The sequence below is a fragment of the Parasteatoda tepidariorum genome, chromosome 4, assembly GCF_982258835.1.
Source record: "Parasteatoda tepidariorum strain Cologne lab strain chromosome 4, Ptep-v5.0, whole genome shotgun sequence".
Lineage (NCBI taxonomy): Eukaryota > Metazoa > Arthropoda > Arachnida > Araneae > Theridiidae > Parasteatoda > Parasteatoda tepidariorum.
This window is the reverse complement of record NC_141758.1, coordinates 97932900-97959197: the sequence shown is the minus strand read 5'-3', so window position 1 is coordinate 97959197 and position 26298 is coordinate 97932900. Positions and strand designations below refer to the sequence as shown.

At 35.0% G+C, this 26298-nt stretch overlaps 1 protein-coding gene across 1 annotated transcript; it reads right to left on the bottom strand.

The window, feature by feature from the left end:
* Nucleotides 1–332: 332 nt before the first annotated feature.
* Nucleotides 333–22613, bottom strand: LOC139425935 (uncharacterized). Its single transcript, XM_071182785.2, has 7 exons — nucleotides 22376–22613; nucleotides 21638–21750; nucleotides 17567–17740; nucleotides 15274–15348; nucleotides 11867–11944; nucleotides 2543–2719; nucleotides 333–506 (listed from the first exon to the last, which is right to left on the bottom strand). The coding sequence occupies exons 1-7, from the start codon at nucleotides 22611–22613 to the stop codon at nucleotides 333–335; spliced, it is 1029 nt and encodes a 342-aa protein (XP_071038886.2).
* Nucleotides 22614–26298: the final 3685 nt, after the last annotated feature.

The following is a 26298-nucleotide window of genomic DNA, read 5'->3' as shown; positions in this document are numbered from 1 at the left end:
TTGTTGTATCGTTATGTTTATTTAATTTAATTATTTTAATTAACTTCCATGGTTATGAAAATTATTTTATTACAACTGGTTGCTTTTCTATGTTTTTTTTTTTTTAAATAATGCATAGTTTAAAAATGCTTCATTTCAGTTTATGGGGTAATCATAATATGTTTAAATTTGTTAAAATCATAGCATCACATCTGAGGAATGATTTATTTTTATGTATGTGAAGTTTTTTAGTTAGTTCTTAAACATTATAAGATGTTATAGGGGTCTGAAAAATTTTTGTGCCCGGGGGGGGGGCTGCATGCTATTAAGACTGCTTGGGGAAACAAATCAATTTAAGATTTATCCATCCGTGCTGATGCCAGTTCTTGTTGCAGTATGATAATAATATTGGCGCGATAGTGTAGAGCAAAAAAGGCTATAAGATGTAAGAGTCCACACAAGATCGTCAAGCCAGCTGTAACCCACTGTTGCAGATTTCTTCTATCACGGATTGTATCTTGGCAACACTGGAAAAATGAAGAATAAAAAAAGGTTTGTCAACATTCAAGTGTAATGAACGAAAGACAATGACATTCAACTTACAAATTAAGCAATGTGATTGTCAGCGAAACGAGCCGATTCGACAGCTTATCTACAAACCATTTTAAAGTAAATAATCATAAATGTTTTTTTTTTAAATGGTGGGTACTTGGGTCTATTTCCCATTGGTGTAAAAAAATGCCAGAATTGCTACTCTCTTATCGTTACAGTTCGTGGAGAACTTTTCGATGGAACTAATCCTCATCTACGTTACATGGAGAGAAAAACCACGGGAAACTCCCAAGGTTAGCCTGATGGCGAGGGGACTCTAATACATGATTCGTCTGCCACTGAGGGTATTTTACGTCAGCGCTGTGGTCGGTGTGAGCCGGGTGCGGAATTCGAACCAGCCAGCCATTGCCGGGATTTGGAACCGGTTCACCTCATTGGGAGGCGAGCACTCTATTCTCTGAGCCCCCACGGCTTAAGTTTATAAGTATTACTTTTCGCTTCAGTTTCTTTTTTTTTTTTGGATTATTCATTTGGTAAAGATTATAACTGGTAAAGATTCTCCACAACCTTCTTTAGATTAACGAGAAGATCGCCAGATTTTTGCCTGTATTACTGGGAAAAGAAAAAAAAAAGAATTTTTTTTCTTCTTCGAATTTCATCCTCCAAAATGAACAGCTTTACAATTCTAATTTGCAATATATTTTTACCCCTTTCAAAAAGCATACTATCCTTTTATTTTATATAAAAACATTAATGGCCCTTGAATTGAGGTATTTAGCGTTGAAGGGCAGCAATTAAATAGTCATGTAAAGGCTTATGCTATTTTTTAAGTCTATAATTTTCTCTCTTTCTTTCTATTTCATCTATATGATAAAATAGAAAACAAGATTTTCAGATTTTCAACAGTAAAAATAAATTAAAAAAATAATAATAATAAATTCTGATAACTATGTAATGAAATATCGAATATCAACTGCTTACAATATGATGCGTGTTACTACCTACCTACCAAAAATTCGAATTGTTTCTACAATTTAATGCGAGGTCCGTTTTTGCTGCATTTGTGTTATTAACCATTTGAGTCCCAAGCATCGTGTTGTTGAGATTTTATGTCGAGAAAACCAAGTACATTTCGAACATTGTGGACAACTGACCGTGCATTACCGATTGTCGAAGTGGCGCGCTCAGATTTGCTGAAGCAAGTACATCACACAGCACCTTTTAATGTAAATAGTACACTTTGCAATATGTAAAATAATACTATAATAATGCAATAATACATTGCAAAATAAATTTTTTTATTTCATTTTTATCACTCTCCTTGGAAGTATTCAAAATGCGTTATCTTTTGCACTTTACAGGAACAATTTAGTCGTCACCGTCGTCAATATGATCACATGGATTTGCGATTATGCTCATGGATTTTCCTTTTCGATTCATTCTACTTTTTGGGGGATGCACCAAATTTAAAAAAAGGTAAACAGTAAATCTAGATTAATTTTTTACTTACTTTTTGCGTTGCTTCGTCGAATCAGTTTGAAACACACAATTATTTACAATGAGAAACACTTAAGCAAGAATACGTCTAATCGCTTTGCAAACTGTGATGGAGCGATGAGAAAAAGACGCGTTGTTGTTGACGTATGTCATTAAGGCAGAGGGAGTGCGATTGTTCTTGTTTTCCAGTGGCGCCATCTATGGACAAGAATTCGACTTCTGCCACACCCATACGTCACACCCGTTACCTGGTAAAAGACGCGTTAACTGACAAATACAAGAAGAGCTATTGCTCCGATTGGGATTAATCGATATGAAATAAACAGAGTGCTATCGCGCCGCTGGTATTTCTCGACATAAAAGAAAACAAGCGCTGTCACGTTGCTTGGGTGTTTTCGTACTCATTTAGAGAAAGCGTTGTTTGGGATTCTTCGACAGTGCTTTTTATACCTCTTGGGGCTCAAACGGTTAATTAAGCCTTGACAGGGATAGATAAAAAGCTTTATATTTTTACCTGCTGATACAAATTGCGAAGATCAGTGACGTCATAAAATGGTGGAACTCCGATTTCGCATCCCGGTACACTGCAGCAGGATTCGGGAACTACAAGATTCGAATGTTTCTTCCTTTCTGCTTTCCACCAGGGAGTCTCGAACCAGTCTTTGTAGGATTTCGATCCGCAGCATTTGTTCTGACATCAAACGAGATATGTTTAAGTTTCATGCGTTCAAAAAATAAACAAACGAACTTTGCAATTCGTTTGGTGGTCTATTGTCAGTAAATGGATGTAGGTAGGTATTTTATTTACGTCGCACTAGAGCAGCACAATGAGCTATTGGCGACGGTCAGGGAAACATCTCTGAAGATGATATGTAGACATGCCATTCTGATCCTCTGCTGAGGGGATTTCTCCCCTGTTTTGGTAACCCGACGACCTGCGCGCGAAGTCGTTCACTTTACGGTAGGGCAGTTTAACAAGGACCGGTACCGCGTGACCTCGGTTCCTACGCAGGCTGATCAAAGTGGTCATGCACCCACTTACTGACCGCAGCCAGTGATGCTCGACTTCGGTGTTCAACTGGGAACCATGTCTTCACGATCTGTCCACTGCGGGACCTTTGTAAATGGAATAAACATTCCCCACTCTCCAGTCGTTTCTCCTCTCTGTTACCATGGTTTCGGTAAATCTTGCCTTTTTACTTATTCCAGTACGTTTCAGTAAAAACTGGGAATACACAGACGCGGAAGGAGGGAAGATTTGACGAAGAAATGATAATGGAAAGTGGGGAAATCGTATAAGCGCAAGGCACTCATTTTATTTAAGACGAGTATAGTAAAAGTACCATCGTAAGAAATGATAGTACATTGCAAGTAGAGTATAATAAAAGAAAAATACAGAAACCCCCTCCTCCCCAAAAAAATGCTAGAGTTAGGATACTTGGATTGAATTCAGAAACAAAACGTACTTTATAATTTCTAATTTGTGTGTATGAAGTTTTTTTCAACCAATTTATTTTATTTATAACGCGAAATAAAATTATTAAATAAACGAAGAAATAAACATATTTTTTTCATTCTTCTTTCCTTACCATTAACTAAATATAACTATTGATTTAAATGTGGATTACAATTTGTTTTTAAACAATTTGTTAGATTTTCTAGAAATAATTTTCAATAAAAATTTTTTTTCGAAAAATTATTCCGATAATCCGAAAAAGTTTGTGTCCTGGACCTCGAAATCTGTAAATCAGTTCCAGATTTCTCAATGCTTTCTTTCCTCAATTGAAATTCGAACGAAAGCAACAGCTGATCATAAAAATTAGGATTTTTCAGAACACTTATTATGTTTTCATATAACATTTAACGATTTTTTTTAAAGTTTTATTTCCAATGCGTCGATTCATTTCGTCGATTCAGGCATTTACGGGGTAAATGTTTTGGCCACTCTTTCTGGTGCACCCTATTAGGTGGGCCAGCGTTGCTCCTACTGTAAGGACAAATAGTATAGAGAATGAAAGAACATCCATGCCTTGCCCGGGATGCGAACCCAGAACCTTTCCAATGCAAGGCCAGTTCCCTGACGCCTAAACAGTTCGGTTGGCCCATTTAAACATAATAATAATAATAAGAAGAAGAAGAAATAATAATAATAATAATAAGAAGAAATAATAATAATAAGAAGAAGAAGAAATAATAATAATAATAAGAAGAAGAAATAATAATAATAATAATAAGAAGAAGAAATAATAATAATAATAATAAGAAGAAGAAATAATAATAATAATAATAAGAAGAAATAATAATAATAATAAGAAGAAGAAGAAGAAATAATAAAAATAATAATAATAATAATAATAATAAGAAATAATAATAATAATAATAATAATAATAATGAGAAGAAGAAGAAGAAAGGAAAGGGAAAAGAGAGAAAGAAAAGGAAATAATAATAATAATAAAATGTTCTAGAAATCATCTTCAACTATTGTCTGGATATAAAAAATCGTTTTAAAATTTTAATATTTATGAAGAAAGACCCAGAAATTCTCGAGAAGATAACTAATACTAACTGGAGATTAGTTATCCCATAATTAACTGGCGATTTAAAGTGGTTATCTTTTGTAACAAAAAAGTACACTATTAAACTCTCAGAAAAATCAGTTCAACGTTGAAGAAAAATATCAACACTTTGACTCAGGTGATCGAGAGCTCACTTCCGAATGAAATGCTCCCAAGTTCCAATTCTAGAGATTGCTGGTGGATTTGAATTCTGGCCCCAGTGCTGACCACAGCGTCAACAGCGCTGACTTAAAACATTCTTAGCGGTAGACGGATCATGGGTTAGAATGCGCTTGCCGTAAGGCTAGTAGTGGGAGCGTTTCGTGGTTTACCTCTCCATGTAACAAAAATGCAAGTTAGTTCCATCAAAAAAGTTCCTCTACGATGGCTAGTATGTTCCAGTACTTGACTCAGGATTGGGATCAGAATTATATGGTGACGGAGTCGAGCACTGATAATCGTATAAGAAAGACTGGGTCTGTTCACATGGTAGACTTCAAGTTCTAGTTCATTTACGTCGCACTAGAGCTGTACAATGGGCTATTGGCGACGGTCTGGGAAACATCTCTGAGGATGATCCGAAGACATGCCATCAAAATTTTGATCCTCTGCAGAGGGGATGGCACCCCCGCTTCGGTAGCCCAACGACCTGCACGCGAAGTCAAGCACTTTACGGTAGAACAATTTAACGAGGACCAATACCGCACACCCTAGGTCCCGACGCAGACTGATCCGAGTGGTCACCCACCAGCACACTGACCGCAGCCAGTGATGCTTAACTTCGGTGTTCACATGGTAGAATCCACATTAAATTTTTTATTGGTTTGGTTGTCATCTGTATAAAATTGATATAAGTCATAAATGTATTGTTTTCCTATAAATATTTTTGCATCCCTAATTTAAAGGTATTTACTTGTACTCTTATTACGTTTTTAATTTTGTTTGTTTTTTAAATTAAGAGTTTAAGAGGACTATTATTATTATTATTATTATTAGAAAAACGTAATTCTTCGTTACATATTGAGATAAAGTTAGCTAAATCAGTGCCCGCTCTTATTAAACATTTTACAATTATTATTTTTTGGTGCTAATTACATTAATATTCTAACTAGTGGGCTGCGCCCCATGCTCGCTAACTCTCGCCAACCCCCGAAAATTGCTACGCAATCTTATATGGTTTGCTTCGCTCGCTACTGACTTAGGTACATTGCAAATGCACAAAATTCTAAGAATTCAAAACAATCATTCAAATCCATATAACAACTTTAAAAAAAATTACATCTTTTAATAAATACTAAGTCATTAAAATAAATTTGAATTCAAATAAATGACATGTAATTCGTTAAACCTATCAGAAATGTGCTATAGTATAAAATCTTAAGATAAAATTTCTAAAACTGATATCTCTTCAAAAAGGTTAAAATTTTGGCTATAGTTAATCGTGAAATAAATTTGTAAAATTCGTGAAAAAAAGCGCTTTTAACGAAATACTAAAATAGAGATCTATCGACAAAGACTACTCATTTCTGCCTAGCTTAATAGTATGAGATTGCTGCAGTTGATAGTGTGATAGCTGACACTTGGTAAGAATGCTCTCTCTGGTTATTTCAGTTTCCGTTTTTAAAAGCGCTATATGTTGAGCCACCTCAGCTAGATGTGGCATGTGACATTTTTCGCGGCAATCATTGGTCGATTTTCCAGCGTTGCCATTCGGGGAGTTGTAATGAGGCTTTTTTTTGTCGCCGTGTAAGATAAATATATATATAGATATGAATTATAGTTAAAGAAAATCGTTTAATGATTCAGAACTTAACTTTCAGTTTCATGCACAAGGTGATGAGTGGAAACATTGTATTGAAAATATATCTGTCTGTTTGGCAAGCGAATATATTAAATTACACTTGTGAACTCACAAATTTGTTACAACATTATGCTTTTAATTATAAATGTTATTTTAAAAACTGATTTATGTCCACTAATATGTTTTAATAGCATCACAAGAGAAATATTTGAACGTGGGGTGTGATGGCACAAGTGTTCTCATACACATTTAGTTGAATAATTTCAACTGTTTTGTGCCAAGAAACAATTATTGCGTAGCAATCATCGGAGTTGGTGAGAGTTAGTGAATTGGGGGCTTAGCCCACTTTTGGTAAGTCATGCAGTGGACTGATCATAAAGACACGGTTCCCAGTAGAACACCCAAGTCAAGCATCACTGGCTACGGTCAGTGTGCGGGTGGGTGACCACTTGGATCAGTATGCGTAGAGACCGAGGGTGTGCGGTATTGGTCCTCATTAAACTGTGCTACCGTAAAGTGCTCGACTTAGCGCGCAGGTCGTCGGGCTACCGACGCGGGGGTGCCATCCCCTCCGCAGAGAATCAAAATTGGGATGGCATGTCTTCGGATCATCCTCCGCGATGTTTCCCAGACCGTCGCCAATAGCCCATTGTGCAGCTCTAGTGCGACGAGTTTTTTTCCATTTTTTTCCTAACTCGAATTCAACTTTTATTAAAAAATTAAAACTCTCCCTCAATTCATTTTTTTGTTAATTTTTTTTCTTGATAAGAAAAGTTTGAAAATAGGGGTCTTTTAATGTATTAAGTAAATATGTTGCTCATTCCCTTAGCCTCAAAAAAATAAATAAATGAGAAAATTACAAACCCCTCTCTCTTGTCCATGGGCGGATCGTGAATTTGTGGGGCCCTGGGCTGAAACTACTTTGGGGCCCTAATAGCCATTTTGTCAAAAAACTGTTTTCTATAGTGATGTAGATAAGTATATAGAAAAAAATAGAACAATAAAATAATTTTATTTATTTTTATTTGTCTATACAAACAGCAACTGTACAACATTATTGCAAAAGAAATTGACAGGTTATGTATAGTTATGTTACATAAATTATAAAGCAACCTTTCTGCATTTTTCTGCTGCAGATTTCTTTATTTGCTCATCACATTGTAAGTCCTTCGTTAAATCACAATTTATGGAAAGAACTGATAAATGATTTAGTCGAAGGTTCGACATTGTTGTCCTACATTTGTTTTCTAAATATGACATCCTGGAAAAAGAGCGCTCAGCTTCACAGCTAGTGATTGGCAAAAGTTAAAAAAATCCTTAAGATTGTGTAGCAATTTGGGAAAACGTCAACAAATTTCTTTTCATAAATTAGCATAAAAATTTGACTGCAAGAGGTGTAAGACTCTAGCTTAGACTGAAGTAAATAAGATTTTAACTGAATGCACTCATTCACTAAATGCTCGTCTACGCCATCTGGATAATAATCAACAATATTACGTACACTTTCCAGATCTATGTTTTCCATATTTTTGTCTTGCAAATCCATTAAAAATTGGAATTTCTTGCTATACATCTCATAGACTTGGCTCCTTTTGTTTAAATCCATAATCAGCTTATCCCACGCAACGTTTAGCGTGTCTCTTTTAAATTCTTCTGCGCCGTATACTGAGAGTTTATCTGTAGACTTATCTGAAAATTTTGGAGTAATGCGTCTCTTGTTTATGTCATTGTAGTCTATTCCCACACTAGTACTTAATTTTTTAGCTTTCTCTTCGTAGTCCTTTATCTTCTGATCTGATTGGTGCCTTATGTTGCTCACGAAGTCCTTTAATGATACAATTAACTTGCTGCCTTCACGTGTCAACCACACAACTCATGTTCATTAGAATTTTCATGATTTTCTTAACAAGCTCCTATGTGTTTTCAATCAAAAGATCAGGTTGTGCATTGAGAAGGGATTTTAGAAAAAGTTTGCAAGTCAAACAATAAACAGTACCAACCCTGGTTGAATAATATAACCAAAATCTTTCCAGTGCGATTGACCATTTTTCATTTTCTTAATGAAATACGTATTTGAAAATTTTCTGTTTTGTTCTTTGTATTTCTTTATTGAAGCTGATTATATATTTTTCGGATCTTTATTTTAAAAGTCAGTCATTTCATGTGAGAGTATGTCATTAATAAAATCATTATTTAGCAATTCTGGCCACAAGCCCACGTCAACATATTTCTCAAACTTAATATTATCTAAATTTCTTTCCGCCTCGGTATTACCGCCCTCTTGCTGAACACCAATATAGTTTTCAGTGGGATCAGAGGGTTTATGGTAGTCAAGACAGTAATTAGTAAACTCAACAAGTTTGTCATTGACGATGAGAACAGAAGTGCGGAAAAAAAATTACGTCGGGCGTTAAGCGGCGCTGCGGAAGTCCGCCGTAATAGACGCGAAAAAATACACTGACCAAAAACAAGCAACGGGTAATTCCCCGTTCCGTTCGATAGACGCGCACATGCATGGGTTGATTGATCTCAGGGTTGCCAACCTTATAATTTTTTTTTTAATATTAGATATTTTTTTTAATTCAAAATATCACCTATTGTTTTCAGAGGGGACTGGGGCCCTTTGTTTTCACGGGGCCCTGGGCTGCAGCCCAAAAAGCCCTTATGTAGATCCGCCCCTGCTCTTGTCATAAATGAGCATTTTATTTGATATACATTATTAGAAAATTAGTTTTCACCAGAATTGTTTACTTTCTACCTTAATAGAGGGCAGCACTATTTCTTTCTGCCTTCATTCTAATTTGGAAAATTAAGTCTTTTTTTTTTTTCAGAGATGTAATGTTCGAAATGTTTTCTCTCTCCTTCAATATGTCTTCAATATCTTCTTCAAATATTTAAACATATTTGTTTTTATATCTGATGTACTGCATAATTTCTTTGTATCCAAATGAACTGGCTATAATTTCAAATTATTTTGTAATTACTTAATCTTTTAAAAAATAATTACGAATTATAGGAATCATTGTGATTTTTCACCTATTTTTCCACAATATCCCAATAATTGTTATTTAGTAAAGTTTTAAATTTTTCTCTTAAATAGTTATTTTACTCGTTAAATTATGATTAAGCATGACACTGACGTCAAAATAGTCTCATTTTAATAATAAAGGTATTATTTCTTCTGTACCTATTATTCGAACTATTTTTCGAATATCACGGGTGTTATGCACGAAAATGAAGAAAAGAAGAAATAGCTGTCCCCCATTCTGCCAGAATATGTACCGAAGAAGTTAATGTGTTTCAGCAAAATAATTTAGTTGGATCCAACGTATTTTTAAATCCTCTTTATAAACATGAACTCAGTGGGGTGACAGCTCATGGAGGGCCAAGGCCTACTGAGCCCATCTCAGTTTCCTTGACTTCAGGTTTTGGGTGCAAGAGCAGATGTTCCAGTAGGGTGGTCAACCAACATCGGAACCCCCAGTGTTTATTCCCCAAGCTGGCATTAATGACCCACTGAAGGGATGAAAGGCTGAGTCAACCTTGTCCGACCCGAGGATTGAACCAAGGACCCGTGGCACAAGATCGCGAAGCCTTATCACTCAGTCACCTAGCGTCCAAATCTTCTTTATACAGAATATAATATAGATCCAAGAAAAATGTTTTATTGCGTTTGATAATAACGCGTCAGTGGTCTCAATGCTAGTATCAAATTGAGCTGACCACGTGCTCCAAGACACCAATGTCTTAAATAACTGTTTAATTAAGTATGATAATTTCCACCCTTTTATTTTAGACTAAATATCACAGTTCAGCAGAGGACTGATCGTTAAGACACGGTTCCCAGCAGATCACCGAAGTCAAGCATCACTCGCTGCGGTCAGTGTGCAGGTGGATGACCACTTGGATTAGTCTGCGTAGGGACCGAGTGAGTGCGGTATTGGTCCTTGATAAGCTGTTCTACCGTAAAGTGCTCGACTTCGCGTGCAGGTCGTCAGTCTACCGAAGTGGGGCGCCATCCCATCTGCAGAGGATCAAAATTGTGATGGTATGTCTTCGGATCATCCTCAGGGATGTTTCCCAGACCGTCGCCAATAGCCCATTGTGCAGCTTTAGGGCGACGTAAATGAACTACAACTACAACAACAAATATCACACTTTTTAATTTAAGATGCTCATATTGTCTTGTATATACACATGAATTGTGGCATTTGTAAGGATATTTGATAATTTGTTTAAAATTATCATAGAAAAGGATGGTGGGTTTGAAATGTTGTGTCTCTGCTAAATTTGTTATGAGTCTGTTTTGTGCATCTGTAGCACTGTCAATAAATAAATTCTGAGGTGCTAGCTGATCGACTTTGCGGCAAGAATTCATTCGTCTTTAGAGACTAATATATTGGTGGCAGCGTTGGCACGAGCAAATAAGCACACTGTCTTCTTAACGAAAAAACTAACTTAGGGGTAAGTACTTTTTCTACCTTCTACCTGAAAAGTGCCTTAGTATTTGAAATTAAGTGTGGTGTCAGCGCTAAGAAATGGCTAAGACTCCAGCTGTCAATGAGCCCACTTTATCCGTTTCCCCCTATGCTTGAAACTATCTTAAATAAATAGAGAAAACATATCCCAAAATGTAAGTAACTTGATGACGGTTTTTGGAATCATTTCAAAGAATTATGTAACTAGATTCTGTGAAATTATTATTCGAGATTGTTTGAAATAAGAATACGTGATTCTATTAGATTATAATGTTCTGCTTACGAGATTTTTTCTTAAAGTATAATATTCTATTGAACTAGCATACGAGATTCATATGAATTGGTATACGAGATTCCGTTAAATTAAAATAGTTTGTTGAATTATGCATAAAGTCTGTTAAATTATAAATAGTGAAAATAAATATCAATAATTACATAATTTGTTAATTTTTTTAGGAACAATTTTGAAGAATTGTGTGACCAGATTCTGTAAAATTACTATACGAGATGAAATAAGAATACGAGATTCTATTAAATTATAATGTTCTGTTAAGTAAGAATATGAGATGGCACTAAATTTTAATATTCTGTTAAATTAGAATATGAAATTCTGCTAAATAGGTATCTGAGACTCTGTTGAATTAGAATACAAAATTCTGTTAAATTAGAAAAGTCACTGAAATTCTAATATTCTGAATAAGAATACGAAATTCTGTTTAATTATAATATTCTGTTAAATTTGAATATGAATTCTGCTAAATCTGAATACAAGATTATGCTAAATTAGAATGCGGGATTATGTTAAATTTGAATATTCTGTTAAATAAGAATACGAGATTCTGTTAAATTATAGTATTCTGTTAAAATGGAATACGAGATTCTGTTAAATAAAAATATGAGATTTCGTTAAAGTATTAAGCGAGAACGTTTATTAAACGAGAATAATTATTAGAACAATTTTTATTGATTAATAACAAGAAGAGAAAGGACATTTTTCTCTTACTTTTTCTTGTATTTGAAAGAACTTAATTCGATCATCAGATGCTTCTTGCATCAGAAATAAAGAATCATTTCGAAGCGCCTAGAAATAAAATGGATGCCTATCTCTTATAAAAAGAAGTGTAATGTACTAAATATATTTTCAATAATTTAATTAATTGAGGAATTCTTGCACAATATTGCGTAAGTTTAGCTCCTGGAAAGTGGTAGCATTTTTTTTAAGGAAAACGTCTCCTTTTTCTTTCTTTTTTTCTACAACTTAATACTACCAATTTTAGGGCGATCATAAAGGACTTCCCATACAAATGGACCTCCAGTAGCCTATCTACTTGACCAAACGAAATAAAATATTCTATGGTGATATTTAAGGAAAGCAACATTGTTGTTGTTGACGTTTACCAGTTAACGCAGAAGGGTGCGATTATTTTTTTCTCCAGTGGCGCCATCTATGACCAAAAGTTATATTGACATTGCCATGATTGAAAATAAACTCTCACGGTTACAGCTACAGTGAACAAATTTCTAAATTTTTAAGTGGCGACTTCAACTTTTCGTCATTAAAACGTGATTTAAAGAAAACGTGATTGCAAAGTATTCAAAAATGTAGGTAGAATTGGAATGATAGTTTTAGCGCGAAATACTGAGATAAAAAGAGCGAGAAATAGCAATGAAATCACGGAGATTTCATGTCAGAACTCGTTCAGTAGAACTAAAGGGTTAACACATCGAAAACGTATAAAATTCTCCTTCCTTAATCCCTGCCAAAAGCGGCCATTTTTTTATGTTAAAAGTATCGTTCCAACGCCATTTTCTGTATTTTACTGTGAAGATCACGTTTCGATTAAAAAATATTGGTGCCGCCATTCGAAAATTTCAAAATTCGAGTGGTAAATAGGAAAGGTCAGTGGATGGTTGACTGAATATAAACAATTTCCTGAAACCGGAAGGAATTTAGAAAACTTCCGATGTATCCCTCCGCTTATGTTATGCTTACGAGGCAATGTGTGAACAGGCTTAAGATTTTAGGAAATTTCATCATTGTGACTTCAATTTAAATTTACACGTAATTTTATCATTCATAAGAGTTTTCTGTCATTCATATTTTGTCAGGTCGTGAGTCTAAAATATATTTAAGAAAATTAACATTACACCATAAATAAAGTGTAAGATTAGCCACGTTTTGAGTGTTATCCCTCATTTGGGTATAATTAGTGTAAAATAGCGCCATTTGCTATTTTTTGGGTAGCACCATAGCAAGCAAGCTAGGTGAGATTTCCGAATTTAGTTGTTGCTTGCTGCCTTGAAAGTTAAATTGAAAGAACGCGCTAGATTTAAAACATTGAAAGTATAATAATATTAGATGGAACGCTTTTTCAAGCTTAGGCGAAAAAATCAATCGGAAGCTGTAACTTGGAAGTCTTATGACAAATTTTAACCCTGAGCACCATTTGTGCTTAGCTTTACACGGTCAACTATCTATAGGAGAGCCGCGATGGCTCTTGGGATAGAGCCTTCACCTTCGAATGAGGTGAACAGGGTTCGAATCCACCGATGGCTGGTCGATACGAATCTGCATCTGGCATGCACCGACCACAGTGCTGACGTGAAATATTCTCAGTGGTAGACGGATCATGGGTTAGAGTCCCTTTGCCATCAGGCTAACCCTGGGAGGTTCTCGTGGTTTTCCTCTCCATGTAACGCAAATGCGGGTTAGTTCCATTAAAAAGTTCTACACGAAGGCAAATTCCTTCCAATACTTGATCTAGGAGTTTCCTTGTCTGTTGGATTGGGTTCTAAATTACAAGGCTACGGAGTTGAACATTAGTAGTCATAAACCCAAAATTGGGTCGGCTATTCAACGATGTATATATATATATATATATATATATATATATATATATATATATATATATATATATATATATATATATATATATATATATATATATATATATATATATATATATATATATATATATACACTATCTGGCCATTAATGACCGGACACCCCTCATTTCGGATACATGAGGTGCTAGTATCAAGTCAGTAGGGCGTAGGGCCGCCACGCGCCTAAATCACAGCTTTAACCCTTCTAGGAAGGCTATCCGCTAGGTGTTGGTACGCGGCGGCAGGTATTGCCCGCCATTCCTCCTGTTACATGGCGAAGAGTTGAGTGGTGGTTTTGGGGCATTGTGGTCTGGCCCTCAATCGGCGCTCCAACTCATCCCAGAGATGCTCAATTGGATGGATGTCGGGACTTTGTGATGGCCAGTCAAGCTCTTGCACCTCCATTTCATCAAACCAGTCCGTGATGGCATGTGCTTTATGAATGGCAGCGTTATCGTGTTGAAACACAGACGGGCCATTACCGAACTGTTGCAACAGGGTGGGAAGCGCCGAATTGTCCAGGATGTCTCTATACCCTTCTGCGTTCAGGGTTCCACGCAATAACACCAAGGCTCCAAGGCCAAACCGTGAGAAACAGGACCAAACCATAATTCCTCCACCGCCGAACTTCACAATGGGGACAATGCACTCCGGTAGGTACCATTTTCCGGGCATTCGCCAGGTCCACACTCGTCCATCAGAGTGCCACAACATGTAGCGTGACTCATCACTCCACATAACGCTTTTCCATTGCTCTTCTGTCCACTGGCGACGTGCGCAGCACCACTGAAATCGGTGACGGGCGTTTGATGGAGAGATGTTTGGCTTATGTGCTGCTGCTCGTCCATGGAATCCTTGTGCAATCAGCTCCCGACGAATGGTATGTGCACTGGCAACACTGCCAGATGCAGCCCGGAAGTTGGTAGCGACAGTGTCCAACGACATTTGTCGGTTTGCCTTCACTACACGTCGAAGAGATCGTCGATCCCTGTCGGACATTATTTTGGGCTTGCCGGGTCGGGACTGCGGTTTTTCACTCCCTCTCGTTCCCATTTCAACACGACGTCACCAACTGTTAACTGTGGTACCTGAAACTTGTCGGAGATGGCACGTATGGAATGACCAAATCGGTGGGCGCTTATGATCATGCCCCTTTCCGCCTCATTCAGCTCTCGTCGTCCACTCATTTTCACTGTTAACGCTCGTATGGCCGTCGCCTGCTTGCGAGTGGTCCTTCCCCCACCACAGGTTCCGTATTTATTCCACCAGGACGAGTCCACCTGCTGTTCAAGGGGTGTCCGGTCATTAATGGCTAGATAGTGTATATATATATATATATATATATATATATATATATATATATATATATATATATATATATATATATATATATATAAACATCAATAGGGGTTCATATGAACACCAACATACCGGCAACAAAAAGAAATGTGTTTCGACGCAAATTTTTAAAATAAAAATTTAAGTATAAAAAATTCTAACAATTAAATATATATAAATATATACCTTTCCTGAAAAAGAGTATATGACAGCTCCAAAGCACAATTCCAGCACAAAACAGATCATTAAGATTAGAGTAAACTACAAGAAAAATTGCAATTTTGATCGTTTTCGGTGATTATACAATGGTTACCCAAGTCAAAATTCTTGATGGTTCCATCAAGACATTTTGATGGTTTATGTTGGTTTCAGTCCAATTCATGATGGTCCAACATCATTTGATGGTCACCATCATCCAACATTTTCCATTACGTGTTCATGGTTTTTGATATGCCAGCAAACTTCCATCATTCCATGATGGAAAATGCTACTTTAAAACTATGATGGTTAACCATCAAGAAAAGTTTGATTCTCATGGACCAACAAGCCATGAACATCCGTGAGGGTTCATGATGGTTCCAACTATACATTTCCACGATGATTTAATGGGAATTCTTGTTGGTTCCCAGGAATATACCATCGAAACAGTTTTTTTTAAGTGGGACCATCATAAATCAGACCGAATTCCTACATTGGGATGATGGTGGTTCATTATCGCTCCAAAATTTGATTTTTAAGATACTATGATGTAAATTCGTGATGGTTTAACACGAACAAACCTACTTTGCTATTCTTTTGTTGAACCATCATGAATCAGTCTAAATTCCTACATTAATGTGATGGTTACTTATGTTGGTTACCATCCAAAAAATATAATGGTTCATGATGGAATTATTGATGGTTACCATCAAGATTATGTTGGTCCATCAAAGGAAATTTGGACTCAAGTAACATTACAAAGCAGATTATTTCGAGTTATATAAGAATAAATTAAAAACAACTTTACTGCATTCCTGCATGAAAAAGTAAGGAATAAAATATTGGGTGTAAGAATCGAGTTGACATAGTCTTAGTTAATTTTCCAGATATTATGTTCCTTTTATGTAAAGTGAGAAGTGATTATAAAAAGCCGGCTTTTATTTGATGTTTTTAATTCGGTTTCTTACTAAACCACCGTTTCTTAGGAGTTCATTCCTACAAAATAAAGATTAACTGTCATCACTACCATTTGGCACGATGCTGTTAATCGAAGCCAACTCATGAGAGTTAAAATTGATTACTATCGTGTAAGATAATTTCTCCGGTACTTATCCCTTCCATTGGACAGAAAAATTCTCCTTACTATAGTACCTAGGATTGTTCCTGGCACCAATTAAAAACAACATCAATTATCATAATACCACTTGTATCAATTACAAAAATTAACTAGGCATCAATAATAGTATGGCAATTTTTTTATGACTCCCTTTAACGAATAAACACCTTTTTTCAAACTTACTTTCGCTTACATAGTTTATTTTTGTTAATTTCTATCTCTTCTTTTGAATTTGGGTATTTGCAATTCATAACATGGTTGTGTCCAATCACGTGGTTGTGCATGGTGTGCTGACGTCACAGCTAAAACTTGGGTTTATTATGAAGGAAATGTTTATTCTAATCTTATTGCATTAGCTATTACCGTGCGTGCCGTAAGCGACCGACCATTCGAACAGAAAAATGTTAGGAGCAAGTTTACAATTTGTTGAGCTTCGCTTAGGAAATATGCTAATTCTTTTCTCAGAGCCATGAAGGGTAAGGGGATAGAGTGTTAGCCTTCCAATGAGTGAACCGGGTTAGAATCCCAGCGATGGTTGGTCGATACGAATTCCGCATCTGCCTTGAACCGACCACATGCTGAAGTAACATTATCCTCATTGATAGATGGATCATGGGTACTCTCAGGCTAACCATGGGAGGTTTTCAATGCTTCACTCTCCATCTAACTCAAATGCGGGTAAATTCCATGAAAAAGCTCTCCACGAAGACAAATTTCTCCCAATACTTGCTCTAGGAGTTCCCTTGTCTTCTAGATTGCGTTCAAAATTACATGACTACGGAGTTGAGCATTTGTAGTCGTAAACCCAAAAATCGGGTCGGCTGTTCAACGACGGTTACTAAATAAAATAAAATTCTTCTATCAAGTTACAAAAGAATACCAACAGATACAAAAGATTACCAAGATTAATACAAAATATTGCAAACAGATGGCGCTTCAGTCTGAAAAAAGCTATAAACCAATCTCTGTTGATCAACTTTTGCAATTACATGCGTTGACTGCATCATGCTTTTGCAGTTAAATAGAGGTTATTAGATTTATATTATTTTCAGCTGAGAACACCCTCTTTTAACAATTTTTTTACATACTTTTCAAAACTTGGAGTGAGAATATATTTCGTGGTATCCTAAGTAGAGTACTCACCAAGTATACTTCGGTACTTACCAAGTGTAGTATGTTGTGCTGAAGATGAAGAGCCGCCCAATAACCGTAGAAACCAAATGCGAATAGTGTAGCAGCAGCGAGACTCGTTCCACTGATCACAATTCGCAGATTATTCTGGCATGTTGGATCTGTATGTAGCCACTCAGAAGCACCAAAAACTAACATGCCAGTCAACTGCAAATATACACACATAAATTTTGGAAAATGGAAAATTACTTAAAAAATTGAAAACTACAAATATAAACATACGTCTTGTATGAAACAGATTGGTAAGCACTAAACAGGAGATCTGTGATGTCATAAAACTCCCTAAACAAGAAAAGGCCTCGGTTACCATAAACAAGAAATTTGATCCTTTAGTAGTCCAAACGTAATGACATCTTTCGTATTAACCACCACTGTAGTAGTCCGAACTTAGTGACATATTTCTCACTTTTTATCCACTGCTCAGTTTATATTCGTTACGCCGGAGTACTTTCGTGTGCAGATCGTCGGGCTACCGAAGCGGGGGGTGCCATCCCCTCTGCAGAGGATCAAAATTGTGATGGCATGCCTTTGGATCATCCTCAGGGATGTTTCCCAGACGGTCGCCAATAGCCCATTGTACAGCTCAAGTGCGACGTAAATTAACAACAATAACAACAACCACTCCGGAGTACTAAATTGATCCGTGCTGAGGCTTTCTGTCTTCTAGGAGGTGTTGGCTGTCACCGGTGATATTTGGATCTGAATCACTTACGCAAGAATTAACCGCTATTTTAGCTATCCTATCCTTTTTTCAAGGTCATAAAACAGAGTCGAGAAAGAGAGTTTTAGATTTCGTATACAAGGTACGTTACGACAGTTCTTTAAATATATTTTTTAGATTTTTTTTGTTGTAAAAATTTTAAAACGGTGATCACATAATAACGACATTTAAATAGAAAAAGAACAAAATTGTTTTCAAACTCTGAACAATGATTATTGAAGTAGAGCAAAATCATAAAAAGGGGATTTTCTGTGATGGGTCCTGCAACATAGCTGTATTTTAGTACCTCCCTTGTTCTTTTTTTCTTCAACAAACATTTGCTTGCAGTTGAAAATATTTTAATTACTTAGATATTCTTCATACGCATAATTATTTTTTATTTCATTTTTTACAAGGAATCTGAAAATAGATATGAGAAGCAGTCGTAATAGAACACCCATTGTTAAATTTCAAAGCAATCATTCTATAAGATTTGTGTTGGCCCAGCCAAATTATTTTTACATACTGAAATTTATCACAGTTTTCTTTACCCCGTTGGCAAAAAGGGTCTTGTTTTGGGTTTGATGGCGTGCGCACTTTATTTGGACGTCATCACGCTTTTCAACAGTGTTCTAGAGTAATAGTAAGCAGTGCGCGTGCGTCGTCATTGCATGCGTTGCTATGGCGACAGCTGCTGTTTGATAATTTTTTTAGAATTCTTTTTATCTTTTGATTTGCATTGGCAGTCAGTCTTAATGTATTTACATAATAATTATTTAAAGTATTTTCATATTCTTTTTATTATTAACTTATAATACACTGTCTTGATGGTGATTTTAATATAAATGTGAATACTGAAGAAGGAAAAGTATTTTGTGACGTCTTGAAACACGTACAAAGGCAGGATATGAAGATCAATCAGACGACAAACATCAATTGAGACAGTTTTTGCAACCCATTATTTGAAATGTTGTGGCGTTTATTGGAGTTAAACCAGAAAAAAAAGCATTTGACCAATGGGAAACCAGTGATCGTAATAAAGCTATCACAATTTTTTTTTATTTCCTTAATTTCATTTGATACTTTTTCTTTTTAATCTCCTTTGAAAAGAAAATTTGAATCGATTCATAAATTATTATTATTATTACTTTTTTTTTGGTTTGATAATGTTGATTAACGTTGTTACGTTAGGGCAGTGATTCTCAACCACTGTAACGCTGCACTTTCGTGTGCCACCAAATTTTAGAAGTGTATATAGTAAAAATCCGAATGCTTTATAATTTTTACTACATGCTATTTATAATTTTTGCAATATAATTTTTACTATATAATTTTTACTTGATATTATAATACTTAAAATTATAATGTACTGGAATTAAAAGACGAAATGAAAATGTTTTTGAACAAAATAAAAATTATGATTTTGTTCATTTGTTGGAAGATAAAATATGGTGTGCTAAGCTAGCTTACTTATCAGACATTTTTGTTATTTTTACTAACGTAAATTCAAGTATGCAAGGGTGGGATTCCAAAAACAAATAACTTTATGGAAGAATAAAGCTCAGGAAGAATATTAGGAAAAGTTTTAATAAAACTATTCATAAAATTGTTATTGACCATTTGACAACATTAGAGGAGAGAATTAGTCATCATTTCCCAAATTTAGAAATAAAAAAAATTTGATTGGGTTCGTAATCCATTTGTGACAATGAATACTTCTGTATTTGAATCAACTTTGAATGAAGAGGAAGAACTAATTTCGCTTTCTAATAATCGAGATTTAATTTTAAAATATTCAGAAGTATCAATTAATTTATTTGGATTGACATTAGATGCGATTATCCCATGATGGCGAAAAAAGCTTTAAAAATATTATTACAATTTTCTACATCTTATTTGTGTGAATACGGATTTTCAGTACAAACCAACATAAAAACGAAAAAAAAGATCGAGACTGTTGAATGTAGAAGACGATATGAGAGTAGCATTGTCATTTTTACGACCAAATATAAATTGAAATATTAAAAAAAGTAAAGCTCAAATTTCTTATTAAAAGTAGTCTTATTATTCATTTGTAATTAATCCCTTAATAAACTCTGTTTTTGTAGTACATATTGTATTATTTTATTTTGCATTCCAAATTATTATCATAAACTATTTTACACAGTGTATAGGTAAGTAAACAACTTTTAAACCTATCTTTTTCTTCGTGTGCCGCCAAATTTTGAAATCGTTAAAAGTGTGCCACGGCAAAAAAAAGGTTGAGAATCACTGCGTTAGGGTATCAAGAAAGCGTCCTGAGCTGTTACGTCTAGGAAAAAGGCAGAGCGAAATCTTTCGTTTGTTCAAGGCTCCAACAGCATCAAGTAGTCTGGCTACATAGGTTACCTTTTCGAAGGAAGAAAAAAAAATTACCGTCTGGGAACCACAATATTATCTAAAAGAGCGGATAAAACGAGATTCGAATGCCTCTATGAGAGAAATCACACGTGAAATCTAAATCAATCGCAAATCTGAGTACAAAATAGCGAAAAAGGAGCTGCATCCCAAGCCATGTAAATTTCAAAGATGCGTAGGGTCGGAGGTTAGTGATAAGGGCGGATATTCTTCCAGACTATAAGTAGCTCACCTTGGCGAGACAGATAATCGCCAAAATGATTGAATCTGGTCCGCATATACTTCCTGTTCCACCTGACATTGAAGGACTATTCAAACTGCATTCAGTTGCTCTATACGAGCGTGTTTGGAACATGCAAGACGAATGACTTCATGTAGGACAAACTACATGCAAAACGAAACTACGTGCAAGACAAACTTCACATAGAATTACTTGTAAGACGTACGTGCAGTAAAATTACTCTTTTAGCCCTTCCAAAACTCACAGTCGGCCATGGTTAAGGGTAAAATACCTTTCCCATATCAAAGATTCAAAATCAATTAAGAAGTGCACAGACGAGAAATATACGAGTCCTTTAACTTTTATGGGTTCAGCAGCACTTCACAGCGCGGATTTGGTGCTTCAACCGCTTCATGGACAAAAATGTGCAACGAACCATTTTCTGGTTCTTTGCACCATGGCAGGTGGTCGATTTTGAGTATGCGCTAGACTTACATAAGTTCGGAGTTGGTAAATCCTTGAGCGTAATGGGTACCGATTGTTACCCGAAGATCTGCGTCCAAGTGCCGAAAATTTCAAGATAGTTTTGGTACTTTGCCAAGAGAAGCCACTTCTAAAGCACTAGATTTGAATTATGTATTTAACAGAAGTTCAAGCTATTATTACTAATGGTTGCTTTGTTAAATTTCTTTAGATGATTGAAAATGCTTCTCACAGTGCTACTTACCCCAACGACACCACAGGTAGCAGCGGAAATTCGAACATTGTGCAAAATTTTTGACAAAATGAGGGAGATTGCTGGTCCCTCTGACTTAAAGAATACTTCGTAAGAGATTCTCTCTGAAAAAATCAATACTTTATAAGAAAACATAAATGTAACAATTTTAAAAGGGTGGGTTTATTTTTTTCAAGTACTACGATGACCAGTATTCCTCGTATACTCTTTACAAATAAAAAAGACTCCTCAAGGTAGTGCGATTTTTTCCCACTCTTCGTCTTTGATTTTGAAAAATCATACTTTTTCTCAAGGGAGCACGTTCTAGCAAGACGTTGGAATGTACAATGCGAGGGAAAAAATGATCTACCCTGAATAACTTCTGATCTAATGATCAGATTTTCACATTCTAGCACTGAATCTTGTTGTTACACATCCCCCTGGAGAAGGAAAGCCTAGACCAGGTTGCTCAGTTCCCCATATATCTTCAGAAAGTCCCGATCAACCAGGAGCTGCTTAAAAGAAGAGCCAAGGCAAAAAAGAAGGTGATCAGGACTAGCAGGTGGGAGCAGGAACAAGGTGGGAAAGTCTTCTCCCCATTTTGAAACCTTAAACACTTAAGGTGGCCACTTCGAAATCTGACCATGACCGATTGGAAAGGCCGTGGGCCGCAGCATGTTAATGATATGCCAGGGCGGTTGCCAGCATACCACTGATGGGATGGAGTACGGAGTCACACTGGAAGCAAACGATGTTTTCCCGGGGAAGGGATCTCCGTGGGAGTAAGATGGTTCAAACAGTCCATAGGAAGATCACAGCCATTCTTGGCGAGCACATCGGCTGTCTCATTGCCATGTATCCCGACATGCGATGGAATCCATTGGAGACTTGTGGTTGTCTTCAGGCCTATCTCAGATAGAAGCTTCGTAATCTGGCCAGGAATATCCAATATTTCCGGCCAGTTCTTGAAATACTGAATAGCACTCATACTATCGGTCAATATCCAAATGCAATTATTATCCGTTGTCTGGGCAGTTCCAATAGCTATGATCTCAGTTCTAAAAACTGAGCAATTGTTAGGGTTTCGGATATTGATCCTGATTTCACTATCATTGCTGTTGACAAAAACACCACTCCCGGTTCTACCGTCTTCCAACCTGCTACCGTCAGTGTAGATGACCAAGGCTCCAGAAGGGATACTATTGACAACCTCAAGGGCCAACTGTTACAACAGGTCTAGATGGACCAACTGTTTCAACAGGTCTGGATGGTCCACCTGTTTATTGGCTTGAGATCTCAGATTGTCATTAAAACTGATGCCCCAAAGGGTCACCGCAGGAGGCAAACAATTTAGAGTGGTTGAAGGAACGACCTCAAATTCAATAAATCCCTCCTTCTTAACATATTCCAATGGGGTGTCTTTTTTCAAACGCTGACTACCTCTCCAATTCAAGATGTATGCAGCTGTTCTGTTAGAATCACCAAGGCTCATTAGTTTATTAAAATATTTAAAGGAACCAATCCTAAATCTCATAGCCAGAGGCACAATATCTGCTTCATATAGTGCCACTGCATAAAGTGCCATAGTACACTGCTGTCTATAAGATATTAATAAGTGTAGCTAAAGAAGTATACAAAAAAAATTTAGATTATTTTGAAGACTTTAAATTTGAAGAAATTTGTTGGTCCGAAGTGTCATGTTTCGAGAGAATCACCCATATATATATATATATATATATATATATATATATATATATATATATATATATATATATATATATAAATAAAGTGGTTATTTTATACTATAGTTTTAGTAATAGTTTAATTAGTTTAGTACTGTAGTCTTAGTAGTTTTAGTAATTTTTAAAAGAAAGCTCAAAAGGATTAAGGGTTTTCTAAAAATATTATTTTGCATTTTTACAAAACAAAATTTTTTAACAAATGGTAATACCCCAAAGTAATGGTTCAGTTTGTTGATTGGAATATAATAGCTTTTTAAAAGTTTCTAGAAAAAATGAAACGTTTTTTAAATATTAATTCATTATATCTATCTATATAACCATCATCAATTTTTTTCTTGAATAACTGCATTATTTAAAGATAATAGTTCAAAAGACACAGACCTAGTTAAAAAATTTGAGTTCATTAGTTTCTATTATTTGTATTTTGACCCGATTCCGAAGAAGTTGAATTTTAAGACTAAACCTTTTTCATTCACTTATGTTTTTCCCAAAAACAATGCCCTATCTTTTTTATTGTCATTCGGTACTCTACTAATAAAGAAATGAGAACTAGAAAGTTGTTTGTACTAACGTTTTCAACCTGAAATATTACCTTTCTCATCACTTAGTTTTTTATTTTTCATCCTAATGAAGAGTATATTGAAGAATAGTGCAAAATATTCATCAACAGGAAAAACAAATCACTTGATTTTTTAAGTTATTTTGAAAACAAAAGTTGAAAAAATATACAGTGCCGAATTTGTTCAGAGAAAATATCAGCATGTAGCTCCCATTGATGGAAAAAGAAAACTAAAAAGTTGTATTTTTAAGGTTTATTTACATAATTTTATCTCTTTTATGAACGGGCATAGGAAGTGCTACCATTATTTTGTGCGAAATATAGTGTCGACAACAATTCGCGATTGCAACGCTTGAGTACGCCCTCTCTAGCGGAAGCCTAAAAATATCAGGCATTTAGTTCCATCATTATCATGGGCAAAGTCTGACGCCATTTTCTTAGCAGCAAATAAGAAGCAAAATGTCCATAAGGAAAAGACAGAAGAACTAGAAGAACGACCCAAAACATCGGTCAATCTTTCTGAAACAGAAAGAGCTCAACATTTGAAGAATTTCTCGGTAGTTTTTATCTTTCCTATTATCAACAACGTAACTTCCGATTTCATGATCGCTTGCTTTAGAGATGTGTGTATTACGGTAAATTAAATTTTTTTTTGTTTTTAATTGATTACATAACTGAAGTGAAGTCAACATTTCTTACTTCATTCCAATAAATAAATGTGATTTCAGAATGGAAGGAACTGTAATAGTTATAGAATATTCTTCTTCTTTATAGAATAGTGTATATTTCTGTATCTATATAATTCGAAAAACAACAGTAAAAGGAATCATCCGAATAACTTGAAATAGTGTCATTTGTCTTGACTATTAATAAATTTTTATCGTTTTCTTGGTAAGTATATTTTAATTTTGAATGATAAATTTCAACTGGAATTCAGTTTCTGTTTTCAAGTCACGTATTGAAATTTATATCGAGCTCTTGCAATTATAAAATTTTATTATGTGGTATGTCATCTTAAAGTAATAAGGGGATAATCTATGTATATATTATTTGAGAATAAAGTTTTAAAATGAAGAATATATCATTTTAGAATTCTCCGGATTTTATTTGTTATCCGGATTTGAAAAGTTTTTATTTGTAATTAATTTGTTTTGTTATTTGGTAATAATTTTCTATAGAACGGTTTTTTACGTCCAATTATGAATAAAAAAAACATGAAAGCTTTTTATTTTAATGTGAGGAAATTTTAGAATAGTTTTTTGTTTCGCAAGTATTCTTTATTTTATTTTAGCTTTTTAGTTTCTAAATAATAATTTTTATTGAAACTTTTTGATAAAAATTATCAGAATTTTTTTTTTTTGCAGAATCAAATGATATAAAATTATGAGCTTATACTTTTTGCTTATTTTAATGTTTGAAGTAATATAATTCTCAAAGCTATGGAATGTAAAGTTTAAATAGACCTTTCATGTTACATCATTAAATTTAGTAGAACGATTTCTCAGGTTTTAACTCTAAGAAGAAGATACGTATTTTTTTCCTGCTTATTTACAAATATTTTTCGATGTGTTTTGGATGTTTCTTCTCTCTAAAAAAAAAAAAAAAGATGCCATTTTGTTTCCGCTTGCATAAAAAAGAATATCAAACAGTTTTCTTTTTTAAATTTAATAAGCCACAATAAAGAAGAAACATTACAATGCCACACGCTACATTAAAGACGTCTTCAGAGTAACTGAATGACTGTTCATATGGAAATCGCAGGAATTCGTCGCATACAACAGCGCCCCTATATTTCGTTGTGATCGCGATGTTTTTAAAAATTTTTTTTTTTTATCGGTTTAGTAATTATAGGATAAGAGTAGCAGATTTCTAATAGTGGTAGTTCGACTAAGGATTGTTGATTGAAAGTAAACAATCGACGGCGAAATCACGCGAATCGGACTGTTCACGAAAGGTTTACTAAATGCGTGTTTTTTTATTTTGAGATACAGTTATTGTAATAAGTAATATCGTATTAAAAAAAATCAAAATCAAGATAATATTTTTAAAAACCACGTTTTTGTAGTGCACAATAATAATTAAAAAAAATTGAAAAACGAAAAACGTGGGGGGCATGGAATACCTCAGTAACAGTATGTGCGCTCATGAGAATATGTGTATGTATATCTGTAATTGTATCTGAATGTGGATGTGTGTGTGGTTGTGCATGTGTATGAGTAAGAAAATGTGTATACGTATGTGTATATGTACTGTTATGTACTTCATGCTCCCCACGTTTTTAGTTTTTCAAATTTTTGTTTTTTAATTATTACTCTCCACTACAAAAACGTGGTTTTTAAAAATATTATTTTTATTTTTCTTTAATACTCACT